At 44.1% G+C, this 21,102-nt stretch overlaps 1 protein-coding gene across 4 annotated transcripts in view; it reads left to right on the top strand.

The window, feature by feature from the left end:
- Window positions 1-21,102, top strand: part of map3k7 (mitogen-activated protein kinase kinase kinase 7) — a 163,528-nt gene that overhangs the window by 24,037 nt on the left and 118,389 nt on the right. For all 4 annotated transcript variants that reach the window (XM_070885382.1, XM_070885381.1, XM_070885380.1 and 1 more), the window contains exons 2-4: window positions 5,976-6,086; window positions 17,162-17,227; window positions 19,338-19,383. In XM_070885382.1, the coding sequence (XP_070741483.1) occupies window positions 5,976-6,086; window positions 17,162-17,227; window positions 19,338-19,383 (223 nt within the window). The remainder of the gene's footprint in view (window positions 1-5,975; window positions 6,087-17,161; window positions 17,228-19,337; window positions 19,384-21,102) is intronic.

Here is a 21,102-nt window from a genome sequence, read left to right as displayed (position 1 = left end):
CAATGATTTTGCGGCAGCGCTAAAACTTCGTGTCCATCTGCTGTTTTGTCCGTTTGGTTGACGTAAATCGTCATGCATCGCTGCACAAGCGCCCCGGGCGGAACTTTCAAGCATAATGCCCGATTTAGCGTCCGCCCGGGAACCTGACAGCTAAAAGCAGTCGCTCACCAGGCGCTAACGGCGCCATCCTGGAAACGGAGGAGAAGGTCGGAGTTCTGAGTGATTAAAAGCATTGGGAGAAGAACGCTGCATTACTGATACTTTTCTTGAGGTTTATGTGAGTTTATAGTTTGTTTTTAAGGACATTTTAAAAGATGGGGGCTATACTATGTCAGCCATTATTCCTGGCTGCTATATTTATACAGTGTTGAGCCGCAAGAAGGCTTATTGATCATTTTCAAAGTAATCAAAGACGTCACAGACGTCTGAGGAGGGGGCCTTACCCCCAACAAGTTTACAGGGAACATCTGCAGCTCTCTGAGGCATAGTGCGTCAGAAGGCTGCGCTTCCGAAAAGAAGTGCTGACAGAGATATGAGAGCTCACACAGACAGACCTACAACCTACCAGTGCCACCAGGACTGCACTGCCCATCGAGGCGAAGGTGACTGCGGCATTTGCCTTCTATGCCTCCGGCACATTTCAGGCATCAGCAGAGGACATATGCTCCATCTCACAGTACGCTACATATTGCTGCATTCGCCAGGTGACTACTGCACTGTACGCATGCAGGATGGAATTCATAAACCTCCAAATGACCAAGGAGGCCAAAAATGAGATGGCTGTAGGTTTTGGACGATTTGCTGGCTTACCCAAGGTTCGGAGTGCCATTGACTCTACGCATATCGCCCTGCGAGCACCTTTACGGAATCCAGAGGTTTACCGAAACTGAAAGCGATTCCACTCCATGAACGTACAGATTGTCTGCAACCATACTCAGCGCATCATGGCAGTCAATGCCCAATATCCAAGGAGCATCCACAATGCTTTCATCTTGTATGAGAGCACTGTCTCAGGCCTGTTCCAGCGTCAATTACAAGAACAGAGCTGGATGCTTGGGGACAAAGGTTACGGCCTCGCTACCTGGCTCATGACCCCACTCCGGAACTCTCAGACAGCAGCAGAGCATCACTATAATGAGAACCATGCAGCCATACGCAACATCGTTGAACAGACAATTGGAGTGCTGTAGCAGAGCTTCCATTGCCTGGACCAACTCTGGCTGCCTGAAATACTCCCCTCAGCAGGTTTGAGTTCATTGTGGTGTGCTGCATGCTGCACAACTTGGCTATCATGAGGGGACAGAATTTGCCAATGGAGATTGCAGAACCACCTCAGGAGAGGGGAGGAGGAAGACGAGAAAGAGGAACCCATGCCACCCCCACCACAACTACAGGAGAGGCATCGTGGAAATGTTGCCGCTGCAAAAGCCTTGCGTCAACAGCTCATAATTGAATGCTTTGCTTGAAGAGTGAACGGCACGTTTGACCGTTGCCTGGCTACTCTATCCCACCATGTTGACTATTCCCCCTCTTATTCTGCAAATGAGACACTACACAGGAACGGTTAAGGTGAACAAAAGAATTTATGAAACATTGTAAACTTTTATAACTTAACATAATTTGCAAACGTTGAAACTTTAATAAAGTAACAAAGTGTGATTAAGCAGCAACTACAACATTATAACCAACACCCCTGCCCCACTGTCTTTTACCACTGGCTTTCCCACTCCTTTGCCTGCTGCTACCCAAAGTGCCACCATGATGATGTGCAGCAAAATTGTCAGAGCGCTGCTGTGTTGGGTGGGGTGGGGGGGAACGGGGAGACACTGGATGAGCTTGTGACATGGAAGGCCCAGCTTCTGACTGGAGAGCCTCTTCATCGGCATCGACAGTCACAGGTGGTGTGGGGTGTGTCTGGGTGTCACACAGGGGAGCTCTGAAAGGCTGCTCGCCACACGCTCCGGGACTCCAGCCTCGTGTGGGCAGTGATGGCCTCGCAGGTTTCACGGCTCGCACCAACCATCTGTGACCCTACCTCCGTAATGATCGCAGTGAGATTCTCTGGTCGCGGGAATTCTACCCAGGATATCAAAGAGCTAACTGGTGAGCTGGATGCTCTCTCTGGACAGTCCCACCATGTCCAGTTCCACGTCTGCCTGTCTGTCAGCAGACCGACTTTGCCGACTCTCCCTCTGGAGAAATGGCATAGGGGATTCGACCCCAGAACTGCGTTGCTGCACGCCACTAGTCCCAGGAGCCTCCGAGATCTCAAAGCCCAGGAATGTTAGATCATCCTCGGACGAGATGATTGCCAATGGAAAAAAGTGTAGAGTGCATCTGCCCTCCCGTAGTTGGCTACTCTGTCAACTCTTCTTCCTCCTCCTCCAAATGATGGGGCTGACTTGGAGGGTTGATCCAACGGATGCGGCGCCTGTGACTGGCAACTGTAGAAAGCAACTGACGAGTGGTTTGCAGCAGGGGAGGGGGCAGGGTGACATGAGGAAGGTCACATAGTACAGGCTCATTTGAACGACCGCCGCTACCCCATTATATCTAGTCCAGAGACACTGCATATCATTGCCCCAGGCAGTGTGCAGAACGTACTCTCCGTATACAAGCAGGGGTCAGCACCACCATTGGCAGGGTCTGAGGCGGATCACCGCCTGTCCGCACCTGTTCATGGTGGTTATGGGACTTCTTTGCCTGATAAGATGAAAATGGGAATGGTTGCCAGAGGGACCATCTGCTCTTGTGGCACACACAGCCACCAAAGCACTTATACTACACTGTGCATTTAATACAGTCCTCTGTTTAATGGTCTTGGAAGTTGTATGTGGTTCATCAGGAGGACGCCGAAGTGCGGAAACATCTTATGAGATCTCAGCAAGCACACTTAATGTGTAAAGATCATTCCTGGCAAATAGAGTGCCACACTCACCCCTACCTATGTGTCGTGCATTTTAGGAGGCAACCCACAGAGTGCTAAGAGACAGCAACAGCATGAGAACAAATAGTGTCAGATTTATAATTTAAGTAATAAAGGAGTGCATCAATAAAAATTGTACTCAAACGACCCTACAAAGATTATTAAACTTTTTCCAGCACTGTTATATATGCACACTATAGATATACTCTGTAGTCACTGTATAGTTGCATAAGATAGAGACTTGTTTACCTGATGTACTATCAATAAGGTTTACACTGTGTATATACATGCTGGCACCACTAGAGGGTGCAACTGGTGGAGACCGCAGTTTCCTGCCCTGGTGGCAGGGACTGTATAAAAGGGGAGCCACCATGCGGCTGCCTCACTCTGGAGTTTGGAATAAAGGACCAAGGTCACTGCAGTTTGAGTACAACACATTGCCTCGTGGAGTCATTCATAGGTACACTATAGACACTGCTTCCCACTCCTGGCCACTGTGTCTGAGGCAGAGACCTCCTCAGCAATCTCCCTCCAGATTCTGTTAAAAATGGCTGGCAGGTGTCTAGATTCACCCCTACTGTGTAGTTCTTGCCATCTCCTCGCCACAGCCCCGACAAGAGCTTCGTTTGCTTCTTGTGAAAATTGTCTGGCACGCTGTCTGCTGTCCTCCTCCCCCATCAAAATCGCATAATAAAATGACTGATTCAGCCTCAGGTGCACTAGGCATGCGCGCGGCCGTGCCCTGCATAAGCCTTTGCGATCGGACAGCAGACCAGAAGCACGGAAAAGAAGTACAATAAAAAACTTGCACATGATCAGAATGGCCAATTTTTTTTTAGGTCTGGAACTTTTGGCTCCGACGCACAAATTCTGTGGTGCCATGCCAGAGTTGGTGCTAATGCCCATCATGAACTTTCATTTGGTGAAAGTTGCGCACTCTGGTACTAACGCCAACCTGGCGCTGAAATTTTGATTTTGCCGCGATTTGCGCCCGGAAACGGGCGAAATCGCAAAAAAACTAAAATCCAGGCAAACGAGGCAGAAGGTTGTGGATTCAAGTCGCACTGTAAGCTTTGAGCACCTGATTGAGGCTGACATGGCGGTGCAGCACTGGGGAAATGCTGCTCTGTTGGAGGGGTTGTCTTTCAGATGAGGTGTTAAACCAAAACCCCATTTGTCTTCTCAAGTAGCAAAAAGATTCCATAGCACTATTCGAAGAGCAGGGCAGTTTTTCATGTACGCTGGCCAACATTTATCCTTCAACCAATATCATCAATCAAATTAGCTGGTCATTATTTTTTCATTGCTGTTTGTGAGACATCGTGGGGGATGGGGGAGGGGGGGTAAGGTTAGGGTGAATCGGACACCGTGGCAGAGGGGGAGATTTGGACGATCGGAAACTGGCCCACAAGCAGTGCAATAAAGTCACCTACCTCTTGGATCCAGCCCTTCTTACCTCCATTTACCTACCGGAATTCCCATGGTCCGGGAATCCCGGCCTCTATGCGTTTAAAAATAAAAATTGAGTTAAAATGGAGGCACGCAACCTCTTTAAAAGATTTCAGTGACGGACTGCCTCTGTTAAAATCTGAAGTGGACAGGTTGGTGTCAGGTTTGTGAATTTAATTTTTTTTAATTCCCTCCTGTCCTTAGAAGTTAAAATTACTCACCCATATTTCAGCATTTATTATTTTCTTAAGGACATAAAACATGAAAAGCCCATTCAATAGATATATTTAGATGCACCATTAATGTCCTTATTTGAGTATATCAGTAATTCAGTACAGTGCAATGGATTGCTGAATTGGAGCTGTGCCTGGTCTTTGATTAAGATACATGGGCTAGAAATTGATCAGCGCCACGTTTGGGCGATAACTTTTGCGAGCGCTACCCAAATGAAGCTGACGCGAACTTCCGGTTTAGTGCTCCAGCAAGGAAATGGAGCGCTAAATCAAATGTTACCATTTCCCTTGGAGAGCTAAAGCGGGCAACAGGCATTATGCAGAGCTCTGCCACTATGTCCAGTGCAGGGCTGCCAGGATCGGAGAATCCTTCCCTTCCTTAAAGGGAAGGGCCATTGTTGCAGGCTCTAAAATAAATCGACTCTCCTGCTCGCCAGTGGCAGCAGCGATCAATGACGATCAGCCCTAAGGACTATAACTGTAGAGGGCTGCAAAAAATGCTTTCACTTACCTCACAGCGATCCCTTCAAATACCACTCCCGAAGCGGTCAGCCTACCTTACAACGTCTCCTGCAACTGCTGGTGTTGACGCCCGCCGATGTTGCAAGGGGCGGAACTGAATTTCGCATCCGGGGCGGTACCAGGGCACTGCGCACCGGATGACGTCACTATATCCGGGTCGCAGGAGATCATGGTGTTAGGATTACCGCCGCAAGGCAAGTTCGCGGGCGTTGGTAGTCTCTCCACACCTGGTCGCAGTGTCAGTAGGCTCTCATATCGCCCACCCAGAGGCGCTAACGGGAAGCGCAATGGAGGCCAATTTCTCCCCATATCTCTTACCATTTCCTGGAATGGAAGCATGCTGATAAACCTCAGCTAATCAATTCATTCAGAAATGCCAGTGCCCTGTAACTATCACTGCTGATAGTTTCAAGGACTAAATTGTGATTTCATTCTCTCCATCATTGGCTTCTGTGTTAAATATAACTTGTCTTGTATTTGATATCCTGCATTCTAGCAACTGAGGTTTAAGTGTTAAAGTGTTACTGAGTTATTAGCACTTTTACAGTGTTAGTACATCTACTTGACTGAAAGCGCTTTTATATAGTGCAGTCTGGTTCCTGAAGTCTTGCATAGATGACCACATTCAAAACTGCCAGGACTCACGAATCAGCATATGAACAATTGTAATGGATAATGCATTCTCTCTTCCTTTTTCAGTGTTAAATAATCCTGAATGATCTTTTTTTGTCTAACTAAAATATTAATATGCAGGTTGAATTGAGAAGAATTAAATGAAGAACGAATAAAGGAATTTGTGGAAACCTAGTTTATTCACTTTTTTTTTTCTTCATTCTGTCCTGCAGGTTGTTGGAAGAGGAGCCTTTGGAGTTGTGTGTAAAGCAAAATGGCGTGGAAAAGATGTAGCTATAAAGCAAATTGAAAGTGAATCGGAGAGGAAAGCCTTCATCGTTGAGGTAATTCCATTACATATACCTTTTCATCCTAGAGATTGCAGATCAAAACCTGGGGTTTGATTCAGGTTTTGTTTTGTTGAAGGCGGGTATTGGCCCTGAAAGTAGCAGGAGATGGATTTTAGCTCCTGCAGACACACTAAAGCATAGGTGAAGAATTATTTTAAAAAAACAATGTTGGAAATCACCATTGTCTGACTGGTCTAGCTCCATAATAATTGCATGGACTTGCCTGGTTGAGGGACAGACTTCTAACTGCTATTTCGCCATGCAGTGTCATTTTAGCCTTACTGTGAAGTAGAGGCCGAACATAAGAAATAGGAACAGGAGTAGGCCATACGGCCCCTTGAGCCTACTCCGTCATTCAATAAGATCATGGCTGATCTGATCATGGACTCAGCTCCACTTCCCTGCCCACTCCCCTTATCCCCTTACCGTTTAAGAAACTGTCTATTTCTGTCTTAAATTTATTCAATGTCCCAGCTTCCACAGCTCGCTGAGGGTTGTAAATCTGTGGAATTTGCTGCCTCAAAGAACAAATTTCTTCTCATCTCTGTTTTAAATGGGCAGCCCCTTATTTTAAGTTCTAGTCTCTAGTTCTAGTCTCCCCCATCAGTGGAAACATCCTCTCTGCATCCACCTTGTCAAGCCCCCTCATAATCTTATACGTTTCGATAAGATCACCTCTCATTCTTCTGAATTCCAATGAGTAGAGGCCCAACCTACTCAACCTTTCCTCATAAGTCAACCCCCTCATCTCTGGAATCAACTTAGTGAACCTTCTCTGAACTGCCTCCAAAGCAAGTATATCCTTTTGTAAATATGGAAACCAAAACTGCACGTAGTATTCCAGGTGTGGCCTCACCAATATCTTATATAGCTGTAGCAAGACTTCCCTGCTTTTATACTCCATCCCCTTTGCAATAAAGGCCAAGATTCTATTGGCCTTCCTGATCACTTGCTGTACCTGCATACTATCCTTTTTGTGTTTCATGCACAAGTACCCCCAGGTCCCACTGTACTGCGGCACTTTGCAATCTTTCTCCATTTAAATAATAACTTGCTCTTTGATTTTTTTTCTGCCAAAGTGCATGACCTCACACTTTCCAACATTATATTCCATCTGCCAAATTTTTGCCCACTCACTTAGCCTGTCTATGTCCTTTTGCAGTTTTTTTGTGTCCTTATCACACATTGCTTTTCCTCCCATCTTTGTATCATCAGCAAACTTGGCTACGTTGCACTCAGTCCCTTCTTCCAAGTCGTTAATATAGATTGTAAATAGTTGGGGTCCCAGCACTGATCCCTGCGGCACCCCACTGGTTACTGGTTGCCAACCAGAGAATGAACCATTTATCCCGACTCTCTGTTTTCTGTTAGTTAGCCAATCCTCTATCCATGCTAATATATTACCCCCGACCCCGTGAACTTTTATCTTGTGCAGTAACCTTTTATGTGGCACCTTGTCAAATGCCTTCTGGAAGTCCAAATCCACCACATCCACTGGTTCCCCTTTATCCACACTTCCCAGAAAGCCACTATGGGCCTCTCCCCCACACATCTTGGTATTTAGAGCAACATTAGCAAAGCGTTGGTAGCAGATTGGCTGCAGACTCTTGCCTGCAAGATGATGTCTGGTACACTTAAAAGTCTTGGAGAAGGTTTTTTTTTTGCTCGGGTGGGGTTGGGGGGAGGGGGGGGGAAATTGGTGCTCTGAGAGGTGTCTCTGGATATCTAAGTAAATTTATTAAGTCCTAGGGACTGAATAGAGAATCTGTGTCGCTGTACTCCAGTTTACTAGATTTTATCACATGTTGCCATGTTATTATCTTTTCTTTAGTAGATAAAGAATCAGACTGCAGCTCAGTTTATAAACTACTGGACAAATTCATTGAATATTAAATAAATAAATGCTCAGTACAAACAGTATATTTACAGCTATATAATGCATGTCTCTGGTTGCAATACAGCCAAGATTTCTTGAAGATAACTAACAAAAGGAATTAAAAATTCTTTCTCTTAACTACTTTAGATGGTCAGCCAATTTCAAGATTCAAAATAGCATTTATCTACATAACTACAATTGTTAAACAAATGAACTGTAAGCAGTTCCACAGGATGCTTGTAAGTGAATGGAACAGCTTGAGGAATTCCAACTACTTTGAATAGTCTATAAGACTGTCCCTGTCCAAGCACATCGCAGCAGTCGATCCATGCTTATCCAGTCCTTCCTGAATCTTTGCCTTGTCATGAGGTGTCAGTATTGGCCAAGCTGGGATGTGTAGTCTCTCTAGCCTGCAGGAGCAACTAGCAGTAATCAATTTTAACCCTATGTGTTCTGTGACTAGCAAGGAAGAAACCAATAAATAATCAGTCATAGGCAGAAATGTTTAATTTGTGTCACAATATGGTTGATTTTATTTCTTTTCGAAGGTCTTTAACGAAAAAATGTTTGAAAATCTTTGTGTACAGTGATGTATGTTATATTCATAGAATCATAGACTTTTACAGCACGGAAGGGGGCCATTTCGGCTCATGCAGGCCAACAAGAAACTATCCAGCCTAATCCCACTTTCCAGCTCTAGGTCCGGTGCACATCCAAGTACTTATTAAATATGGTGAGGGTTTCTGCCTTTACCACCCTTTCAGGCAGTGAGTTCCAGACCCCACAACCCTCTGCATGAAGAAACTTCCCCTCAAATCCCCTCTAAATCTTCTACCAATTACTCTAAATCTATGCTCCCTGGTTGTCAACTCCTCTGCTAAGGGAAATAGACCCTTTCTATCCACGATATCAAGGCCTCTCATAATTTTATACACCTCAATGAGGTCTCCCCTCAACCTCCTCTGTTCCAATGAAAACAAATCTAGCCTATCCAATCTGCCCTCATAGCTTAGATTCTCCACTCCTGGCAACATCCTCATAAATCTCCTCTGTACCCTCTCCAGTGCAATCAGATCCTTCCTGTAATGCGATGACCAGAACTGCACACAGTACTCCAGCTGTGGCCTAATCAGTTTTATACAGTGTTGAAATACATTATGTCACCATGACAAAAATGATGCAGGGCTCCTCTGGCTTTTCCTCCCCAAATAAAAATTTGGTGAACTAAATTTTCATGAACATCATATCCTTCTAAATATCCTTATGATATCTGCAATTCACCGCACTTGTCAGGTAGTGCTGGACAGGCTGAATGGTCTGTACAGAAGCAGGAGAAGATGCCACATTTCGAGGGATATGACTGGTGAATCATTTACTGTGTCAAAAGTCCACGGTTGTGCCACCAAGAGTTGTCTGCCATTGTGCTCCACATTTACTGCTTGCCTATTGTGAGTTCTCATGCAACCCTACAGCTCTCTGACTGCATCTCCTGCATATCCATACTTTAGCAGTCAAGATGCAATGTCATTCACAGTCTTGGCACACACATCAGATCATTGTAATACAATTTAGCTACACGGTTTTTGATCAACTGCTGACCCATAGGTTGGTCATAATTGCAGATGCTTCTTCAAATTAAATCCCATGGACCAGATGGTATAAAATCCAAGGGAACAGGCCCCAACCCGAACGGCTCATAAATCGCAAGAACCTGAAGGCTTCACTGATGTGGTATAACTATCTGGTGCAAGGCAAACTTGGAGGTAGTAAGGAAAGATGAAGCAACAAGCCGCCATCCCCTGCCCCCCCACCAAGGTCCGGCCTAATGCTGTGCTGCACTCTTGTCTCTCACAACCACACAAATATCACAAAGTATCTCAGTTTGAAAGTATTCAGGGAGCTAGCATGCTATCATTTGTCTTGTACTGTAGGCCTGGAAGAACAGTGTTCAGTGACACTAGTGGTCCTGAGTAAGGCACCACCACACAGTATCCTGCGACCCTCGCTGAAGTTTGCAAGAACGTCCACAGATGGATGCAGTTAGCTAACTTGACAAAATATTATCCGTTGAAGCAGGCTGCCCAGGTGAAGGAATCAGCTGGCCACATGGATGCCTTCTGTGATGCTCTACACTTTTGGGAACTTCAGCAGCTGGAAACTGTGTTGTGTTTTCTAGAGGGAAAGTGTTGTCTCTTGCAAGCAAGATCTTTGTTACTTGCTTGTTGCGTTTGGGCACAACTGCCTGACTGATTAGGTACATTTCATCGGTGGTAATTTGAAAGGATTCATTGGTGCAAAAGCTTAATACAGTACTGACCTTCTCCACATGATGCACCATTCCTGTGGTAGAAGTTGTCTGCATGTCACCTTCTATGAGATGGCATAACTGTGACAGCCTCTCCTATGAAACAGAAGACAGGTCTTTTCTGACATACCCAGTAATGACTGTCTAAGCCCGTAAATGCAGATCCTGGGGCAAGGATAGCTGCATACCAAGTGGTTGAGATGTAGTCTCATCTGCTTGACATCTCCCTTGAGAACTGCTTTTCATGCTCCACCTCTGAAAATGCCATTGGAGATCTCAAAGAAATTTACATTCCGGTGACTTTGGTTGCGACAAGTGAAATTGCAATTGAAGTAAGACTGTTGAAGGAAAATGAGTTAGAAATGAAAGTATTACAATGCAAAAAAAAAAATCAGCACTTTACAACGACAGGAAGCCCTGTACCAATGAAAATGCAGATAAAGCAATACAAGAAGCAGCAAAAAATAATCAACTCTAAAGTACTGTTTCCTTCATATAGCCAACTCTTCAAGGTGAAGCCATCCAAACAATAGTGTGCCCATTTTATATGAGCAAGCTGCACAGAGACAGGAGGCCTGGCAAAAAAACCATGAAATCGAGTATGGTACTAATTTGCACGTGTGCTAACTTTTTGAAATGCTGCTGACCACATAAACCTTCTTGTCTAATTTCCAAAGTCTGTGCCTCGTAGTTGTGACTGAGGCTTTATACAGGAGCTGCAGCCTTACAAAATTTATCCTTGTATGTCAGCAAAGGTTTTGGAATGTGAAATTGTATTGGTTTGGTATTTCATCTATAACTACAATTGCCGACCACACAAACCACCAAGCCCAATTTTGATGTTTGGTATTAAATTAAAATTACTAGAGACATTCTATCCCCACTGTTGCAGCAAATCCCCAAACTAAATTACTTTCGTAGAGATTTAAATTCTGAGCAGTTAACTGTAATGTTCAAACAATTAAAAACCTGATGGTAATAGGCACAGTATATATTTGTCTCAGTGTGTTAGTTTATGCCGAAGAGCCACTCCCTATAGTCGCTCAGATAGGCTAACTGGTGGAGTTACATAGGAAGAGGAGAGACGCACCAACATTAGCGTCCTCGACTAGGCCAACATCTCCAGCATTGAAGCACTGACCACATTTGATCAGCTCCGCTGGGCAGGCCACATTGTTCAAATGCCAGACACGAGATTCCCAAAGCAAGCGCTCTACTCTGAACTCCTCGGCAAACGAGCCAAAGGTGGGCAGAGGAAACGTTCCAAGGACACCCTCGAAGCCTCCCTGATAAAGTGCAACATCCCCACTGACACCTGGGAGTTCCTGGCCAAAGACCGCCTTAAGTGGAGGGAGTGCATCCGGGAGGACGCTGAGCACCTCAAGTCTTGCCGAGAGCATGCAGAAACCAAGCGCAGGCAGCAGAAGGAGCGTGCGACAAACTAGTCCCACCCACCTCTTCCCTCAATGACTATCTGTCCCACCTGTGACAGGGACTGTGGCTCTCGTATTGGACTGTTCAGCCACCAAAGGACTCATTTTAAGAGTGGAAGCAAGTCTTCCTCGATTCCAAGGGACTGCCTATGATGATGATGGGAAGAAGAGTAGGCCATTCTGCACCTCGACTCCATTTACTTGCCTTTGCTCTATATCCCTTGATACCCTTGCCTAACAAACATCTATCGATCTCAGTCTTGAGCACTTGCAATTGACCCAGCATACACAGCCTTTTGGAGGAGGGAATTCCAGATTTCTGCTACCCTTTGTGAAAACATAAGAACATAAGAATTAGGAACAGGAGTAGGCCATCTAGCCCCTCGAGCCTGCTCCGCCATTCAACAAGATCATGGCTGATCTGGCCGTGGACTCAGCTCCACTTACCCGCCCGCTCCCCATAACCCTTAATTCCCTTATTAGTTAAAAATCTATCTATCTGTGACTTGAATACATTCAATGAGCTAGCCTCAACTGCTTCCTTGGGCAGAGAATTCCACAGATTCACAACCCTCTGGGAGAAGAAATTCCTTCTCAACTCGGTTTTAAATTGGCTCCCCCGTATTTTGAGGCTGTGCCCCCTAGTTCTAATCTCCCCGACCAGTGGAAACAACCTCTCTGCCTCTATCTTGTCTATCTTTCATTATTTTAAATGTTTCTATAAGATCACCCCTCATCCTTCTGAACTCCAACGAGTAAAGACCCAGTCTACTCAATCTATCATCATAAGGTAACCCCCTCATCTCCGGAATCAACCGAGTGAATCGTCTCTGTACCCCCTCCAAAGCCAGTATATCCTTCCTGAAGTAAGGCGACCAAAACTGCACGCAGTACTCCAGGTGCGGCCTCACCAATACCCTATACAGTTGCAGAAGGACCTCCCTGCTTTTGTACTCCATCCCTATCGCAATGAAGGCCAACATTCCATTCGCCTTCCTGATTACCTGCTGCACCTGCAAACTAACTTTTTGGGATTCATGCACAAGAACATCCGGTCCAGGGTGTCCTTGGAGATGGAGCACGCGGTGTCCACCGGTACGCTCGCGGCCTTCCGCGAGAGGTGGGCACCGGAGGGACTGGAGTGCATCATCACGCCCGGCAACCAAATTTTAATTTGATTTTACGTTTTAAAGTTTAATTTGTTTTAATTGCCGGTGCTTTTAGTGTCCCCCTCCCCTTTTATAGGGGGCACTGTAAAAAATTTGATTTTAGCGCCCCCAAAAAAAAACCCAAAAAAAAAAGGAGAAAAAAAGGGGCCTTGAAAATGTCTGCTGTGTCACCCAGGCGGGTGGCACGGTTTAATGTTTATGTTTATTTTCAGGTAAACTCAAAAGAGTTTCATGCACAAGAACCCCCAGGTCCCTCTGCACCGCAGCATGTTGTAATTTCTCCCCATTCAAATAGTATTCCCTTTTTTTGTTTTTTTTCCCAAGGTGGATGACCTCACACTTTCCGACATTGTATTCCATCTGCCAAACCTTAGCCCATTCGCTTAACCTATCTAAATCTCTTTGCAGCCTCTCTGTGTCCTCTACACAACCCGCTTTCCCACTAATCTTTGTGTCATCTGCAAATTTTGTTACACTACACTCTGTCCCCTCTTCCAGGTCATCTATGTATATTGTAAACAGTTGTGGTCCCAGCACCGATCCCTGTGGCACACCACTAACCACCGATTTCCAACCCGAAAAGAACCCATTTATCCCGACTCTCTGCTTTCTGTTAGCCAGCCAATTCTCTATCCATGCTAATATATTTCCACTGACCCCGCGTACCTTTATCTTCTGCAGTAACCTTTTGTGTGGCACCTTATCGAATGCCTTTTGAAAATCTAAGTACACCTCTATCCACCATGCTCGTTATATCCTCAAAGGATTCCAGTAAATTAGTTAAACATGATTTCCCCTTTATGAATCCATGCTGCGTCTGCTTGATTGCACTATTCCTATCTAGATGTCCCGCTATTTCTTCCTTAATGATAGCTTCAAGCATTTTCCCCACTACAGATGTTAAACTAACCGGCCTATAGTTACCTGCCTTTTGTCTGCCCCCTTTTTTAAACAGAGGCGTTACATTAGCTGCTTTCCAATCCGCTGGTACCTCCCCAGAGTCCAGAGAATTTTGGTAGATTATAACGAATGCATGTGCTATAACTTCTGCCATCTCTTTTAATACCCTGTGATGCATTTCATCAGGACCAGGGGACTTGTCTACTTTGAGTCCCATTAGCCTGTCCAGCACTACCCCCCCTAGTGATAGTGATTGTCTCCATGTTCTCCCTTCCCACATTCCTGTGACCAGCAATTTCTGGTATGGTTTCTGTGTCTTCCACTGTGAAGACCAAAGCAAAATAATTGTTTAAGGTCTCGGCCATTTTCCCATTTCCCATTTCCCATTATTAAATCCCCCTTCGCATCTTCTAAAGGACCAACATTTACTTTAGTCATTCTTTTCCGTTTTATATATCTGTAAAAGCTTTTACTATCCGTTTTTATGTTTTGCGCAAGTTTACCTTCGTAATCTATCTTTCCTTTCTTTATTGCTTTCTTAGTCATTCTTTGCTGTTGTTTAAAATTTTCCCAATCTTCTATTTTCCCACTAACCTTGGCCACCTTATACGCATTGGTTTTTAATTTGATACTCTCCTTTATTTCCCTGGTTATCCACGTCTGGTTATCCCTTCTCTTACCGCCCTTTTTCATTGGAATATATTTTTGTTGAGCACTATGAAAGAGCTCCTTAAAAGTCCTCCACTGTTCCTCAATTGTGCCACCGTTTAGTCTGTGTTTCCAGTCTACTTTAGCCAACTCTGCCCTCATCCCACTGTAGTCCCCTTTGTTTAAGCATAGTATGCTCGTTTGAGACACTACTTCCTCACCCTCAATCTGTATTACAAATTGAACCATACTGTGATCACTCATTCCGAGAGGATCTTTTACCAGGAGATCGTTTATTATTCCTGTCTCATTACAGAGGACCAGATCCAAGATAGCTTGCTCCCTTGTAGGTTCTGTAACATACTGTTCTAAGAAACGATCCCGTATGCATTCTATGAATTCCTCCTCCAGGCTACCCTGTGCAATTTGATTTGACCAATCGATATGTAGGTTAAAATCCCCCATGATTACTGCCGTTCCTTTTTCACATGCCTCCATTATTTCCTTGATTATTGCCCGCCCCACCGTGAAGTTATTATTTGGGGGCCTATAAACTACGCCCACCAGTGACTTTTCCCCCTACTATCTCTAATCTTCACCCACAATGATTCAACATTTTGTTCATTAGAGCCAATATCGTCTCTCACAACTGCCCTGATATCATCCTTTATTATCAGAGCTACCCCACTTCCTTTCCCTTCTTGTCTATCTTTCCGAATCGTCAGATACCCCTGTATGTTTAATTCCCAGTCTTGGCCACCCTGCAACCATGTTTCTGTAATGGCCACCAAATCATACCCATTTGTAATGATTTGTGCCGTCAACTCATTTACTTTATTTCGAATGCTGCGTGCGTTTAGGTAGAGTGTTTTAATACTAGTTTTTAATCCATGATTTTTAGTTTTGACCCCTCCTGCAGCCCCTTTACATTCAGTGGCCCTTTTTGTTTTTTGCCTTGGGTTTCTCTGTCCTCCACTTTTACTCATCTCCTTTCTGTCTTTTGCTTTTGTCTCCTTTTTGTTTCCCTCTGTCTCCCTGCATTGGTTCCCATCCCCCTGCCACATTAGTTTAACTCCTCCCCAACAGCACTAGCAAACACTCCCCCTAGGGCATTGGTTCCGGTCCTGCCTAGGTGCAGATCGTCCAGTTTGTACTGGTCCCACCTCCCCCAGAACTGGTTCCAATGCCCCAGGAATTTGAATGCACCACTGCTCAAGCCACGTATTCATCTGAGCTATCCTGCGATTCCTACTCTGACTAGCACGTGGCACTGGTAGCAATCCTGAGATTGCTACTTTTGAGGTCCTACGTTTTAATTTAGCTCCTAGCTCCTTAAATTCATCTCGTAGGACCTCATCCCTTTTTTTAACCTATATCGTTGGTACCAATGTGCACCACGACAACTGGCTGTTCACCCTCCCTTTTCAGAATGTCCTGCACCCGCTCCGAGACATCCTTGACCCTTGCACCAGGGAGGCAACATACCATCCTGGAGTCTCGGTTGCGGCTGCAGAAACGCCTATCTATTCCCCTTACAATCGAATCCCCTCTCACTATTGCTCTCCCACTCTTTTTTTCTGCCCTCCTGCGCAGCAGAGCCAGCTACGGTGCCATGAACTTGGCTGCTGCTGCCCTCCCCTGATGAGTCATCCCCCTCAACAGTACTCAAAACGGAGTATCTGTGCTTCCTCATTTCCCTGCTGAAGAGCCCAGCTCTAATTTAAAAAATTATTCTTGATTCCCCACCAGAGGAAATAGTTTCTTCAAATCTACTCTATCAAATTCTTTTAACATTTTAAGTACTTCAGTTATATCACCGCTCAATCTTCTATACATACTCGAGGGGCTTCAAGCCAGGTTCATGCAAGCTGTCCTCATATATATTTTACCCTCTAAGCCCCGATATCATTCTGGTGAACCTGCACTGCACCCCTCCAAAGCCAATATATCCTTACTGAGTTGCGGTGCCCAAAAGTGAACGGCAAACTCCAGATGGGGTCTGTCCAAGGCTCCCTACACTCTGTCAAAAGGCTAACTCCAATTCCGTGCACTCTCATTTTTGTTAATGTCTGATGTAATATCACATGCTTTCTGGAAATGCATATATAAAACATCCATAGACACTCTTATCCAAGAGACTTGGGAAAAGATGAGCCCGGCTACTAAACCGCATGAGAAGGGGATTAAGTTATATGTAACCCTATGTTGTACAAAATTCTGGCTGATGTAAAATTTTATTCCAGATTAATTTGTCATCAGTATGTGTTCTAAACATCCAATGTTTTATGACCATGCTATGGAATAGATTTATAGTTTTGTGAATTACATAAAATTAAAGTAGCATTACAAACAAGAACGTAGTGGAACCTTGAATATTTGCCTTCCTGACTATCCTACAGATTTTTTGCAAGCAAAGCCTTGCAGAAGACATTGCCTCACTATACAGTTCACTTACTCCAATCTCTTCCTGTCTAGCATAACTTGATCTTAAAAACCAAGAAAGATTACATTCAGCTTATTTGTATTGTATTTGTCTTCATTCCCATGCCTAGGGTAATGCTGTACTATGTGTGCAACACCACATTTGGGGACTTTTGATTATCATTAATTTCCTTTCTCCACTTTGTGGGCGGGGTTATCTTCCCACTGCAGCAGCCAATGGAAGTTCCACTGCATAGGTTTGTGTCTCAACTTTTTATTTTGTTTTCATAACTTTTTTTTTCTCTCTTCTGTTACAGCTTCGGCAGTTGTCACGTGTAACGCATCCCAATATTGTGAAACTGTATGGGGCCTGTCTAAATCCAGTATGTAATTCAAATCCTACCTATCATTTCAGGCTATGTAACTTAATTGTATATTACTATTGTTTGATCAAAATACAGTGCTTTATATTTCTATTTTTGAGATGATTTTATATCTCCTAAAGGGGGCTGACATAATAAGTGAGTTATAATCCAAAGCTAAAATCAGTGTCAGAACCTTCAGTCATGAATCTCTTCCTAAATACCCCTCTCCCCACCTTCTAGAGCATTCTATAAACTTAACTTCTTGACCGAAACCACTACCAGCACCACCCACTACATTAGGATCATCCTGAAGAGCAAAGATAATTCCTGGCTTTTTTTCTGCTACCAATTATTTCAACTACTAATCTACTAATAACAGAAGCTTGCATTTATAAAGCACCTTAACATGGAAAGAAATTCCACGCCCCTTTACAGAGATCAAAAAGGTAGATTTTTAAGGAGGACTTCGATAGGGAGGTGAAGAGGCAGAGAAGTTTAAGGAGGAAATTACAGAGCATGGAGCCTCGGTGGCTGAAGACACTGTTGCCAATGTTGGATGTGGGGGGGCGGGGGCACACAAAAGGCTAGAGTTATAGGAACATAGTGTTTGAGTCTAAAGGGGGGCTGGAATCAAAGGCGGAATGTGGAGTTTATTGCAAGGGCCGACAATGGCCTCAATCTTCCTCATGTTTAAATGGACGTAATTTAGCTCATCCATAACTGGATATCGGAAAGCAGTCTGACAACACAGGCAGTGAAGGAGTCGAGAAAGCTGGTGAAAAGCAATGTTCCCTTTAAGCTGCGTGGCTGCGCAGCACTCTGGACTTCCCGCGCAATCAGCTCACTGGCTTTTCAATGGGAAAAACAGTGCATGCGCAGTATTTTAAATGGTATACAGGGCCCCTTTTAAGATAATTTCGCCAAGGACCAGCATGTAGATGAAAAGGAAGGTCCAGAATAGATCTTGAGGACTCGAGGTAATGGTGTGGGGTAGAAGAGAAGCTCTGGGGTGATGCTCTGGTTACACTCTGATAGGTATGAGTGGAACCAAATGAGCGCAGTCCCACAAAGTGGACAATGGAGCAAAGGCTTAGATGTTGATGGTGTGGTTGACTGCATCAAAGACTGTAGGAGGGGTGGTAACCTCAGTGAAGAGAGTGAGCAGGGGATTGCGAACAGAATGGTTCAGCCTGAGACTGGCTGGCAGGGGGATGGGTTAGATAGCAAGGGTATGGAGTTTGTGGTGGGGAGGTGAAGACTATTGCATAGTCTAGACTGGTTGCCAGACAAGCTGTCTGACAGCAATAAGGGACTGAGAAGTAGTGGAGAGAGAGAAAGCTGGGTGTTGTCAGTGTTCATGTGGAAGCTGACCCCATGTTTGCAGAAGACGTTGCCAAGGGGGCAGCTTGGAGATGAGAAAGAAGAGGAGGCCAAGAATTATTCCTTGTGGACTCCAGATGTAACAGTTTGGGGAGAGAAGAGAAGCCATTGCTGGATACATTCAGGAATGTAAGAGTGGACCCCTACAAATATTCTTTGTTTCTTCTCCCCTCCCTGCATTATTTCATGGCACAGTAGATTATATAGTTCAAAAAAGCAGTTGAAAGATTTTTTTAAATGTAGCAAACTGCTAAGATTTGCACAGCTTGGACAGTTTTTTTTTAAGTGGGAGTTAGATTTCCCAAGGTAGGAGAGAGAAGCTGAGAGTTTCTCCTTTTGTTGATTTCTATCATTTTTGAAATCTTTGGGTGTTTTACTGAGCAGATTCAAAATTACTGCATTCGCAATGTATTGTGCTGGCTGAAAAAATTGGACCAGAAGGGAAAAATGTAATCAAAAATTAGATATTGTAACGGTAACAATTTTAAAGTGGATAAATCTAAAAATGTGTTTAATTTTAAAATCGATTTTTACTCTACACTTGAGGATTTGTTGTCATAAAATTTAGGGCCAATCAGCACTTTAAAGTGTGTGGGTTAAAATGTAGTCACATGATCTGTGTTAATTCAATTAATTTCATACAGTTTTTTGGGGCGGGCATTATTCTCTTTTAAAAAGAAAGACAACATCAATATTTCATGGGAAATATCCAAATTCATTCTTTTAACTCACTGATGCTTCATTTCAGGTCTGCCTCGTTATGGAATATGCAGAAGGAGGCTCCCTTTACAATGGTGAGTTGAAATCCAAGTTACAGTAAGTGACTATTCCAATAGGATAGTAACACTTGCATGCCTAGTTTTGTTAACTATATGCAAGGTTTCCTGTGGCTTTTAAAATTAGAAATGTACATGGAGTCATAACATCACAAGTATATAAAAAAAAAAATTGAATTCCCATCTAATGAGTAAAATGCACAATGTGGTATTGTAATACTAAGCCTTATAGACCAGTAGGCTCTGAGTTTGATCCCTGGTCTGTGCTGTGTTTTATGTTTCGACTGAGGCAGCAGTAGGATTGTTCCAATTGGCTTTAGCACTTTTTGGATTGGAGGGGAGGGAGGGTGGAGAAATCGGCCAGATTTCCTGCTCAGTCTCTATCCAGTGAGCATCACTGGAAGATGTGCTTGTGTAAGTGTTCGATGAGGACCAAATCAGATTTGGCTGTGATGCTGTCCACAGTTATTGATGTGTGAGCCTCGACAACATCATCAAAAGAAAGATGGCCACTTGAGTGAGGTACTGTAGGCATCTGGCACACAAAGAACTACCCCAACAAGTATATTTATGTTAAACAATCTATGTCCTGTACCTGGGTGACAATGCAAGATGGACAGGTCCTCTCGGGGGTTACAACAAAAAATATGGCCTGAGAAGAGATCACTTGCCACCTCAAGCTTGCTACTTCCACAAACCTTGTACATTTTAGCCAATCAAGGACTTTGCCATATCTCTTTTTAATCTGAAGTTCTGCACAAATATTCTCTGATCCACAAAGGTATTGAAGCAAAACTTCAGTACTTTTATTCATCTCTACTGTTCAAAGCTAGCTGTTGCACCTGCTCCACACAGATAGCATTCTCCCCCAGCAACGTAGGAGTCATGCACTTATGTGGAATATTTGGTCGTCATAATCAATGTCTATCCCAAGAAACTTGGTCCTAATTCAGCCAAATATTTCCTGAAAGATTTACAAGGATTATACCAGAAATGCTAGGTTATACCCATCAAGAAAGGATGAACAGGCTGGGCCTCTTTTCTCTTGGAAAAGAGAAGGCTGAGAGGTGACCTAATAGAGGTCTTAAAATTATGAACGGTTTTGATAGAGTAGACACAGAGATGGTTTCCACTTGAAGGGAAGAGCAAAACTAGAGGCCATCAATATAAGATGGTCACCCCAGAAAGTGATGAGAATGTGGAACTCGCTACCACAGGGAGTGGTTGAAGCAAACATGAGGGAGAAGGGAATAGAGGATTCTGCTGATAGTTGATGAAAGACTGGAGGAAGCACCAGTGGAGCATAAACTGGTTTAGTTGAATGGCCTGTTTTTGTGCTGTACATTCTATGAAGGAGTTAACCAACTCCATCTCAACTGCTTTTGTTGGAGTCTGTTCTGCTTATCTGCTACTCTGGAACGAGACAAAAGATTTTTGTCTGATCTCGAGTCATTTTAACTTCATGTTCTTCAATTTGGTGCTTACATTCAAAGTCAAATAACTTGCTTGCATCTACGATGGAGTCCTTAATATTCACCCTTCTAATGTCTGCATTCAGGATTATCCATGAACAGAATGGATAATCTGGAATACTGCATGCAGTTTTGGTTTCCATATTTACGAAAGGGTATACTTGCTTTGGAGGCAGTTCAGAGAAGGTTCACCAGGTTGATTCCGGGGATGAGGGGGTTTTATGAAGAAAGGTTGAGTAGGTTGGGCCTCCACTCATTGGAATTC

Source organism: Pristiophorus japonicus, chromosome 7 (genome assembly GCF_044704955.1).
Source record: "Pristiophorus japonicus isolate sPriJap1 chromosome 7, sPriJap1.hap1, whole genome shotgun sequence".
Taxonomy (NCBI): Eukaryota; Metazoa; Chordata; class Chondrichthyes; family Pristiophoridae; genus Pristiophorus; species Pristiophorus japonicus.
Note: the sequence above shows the minus strand (reverse complement) of the source record. Positions and strands in the feature narration are given on the sequence as shown.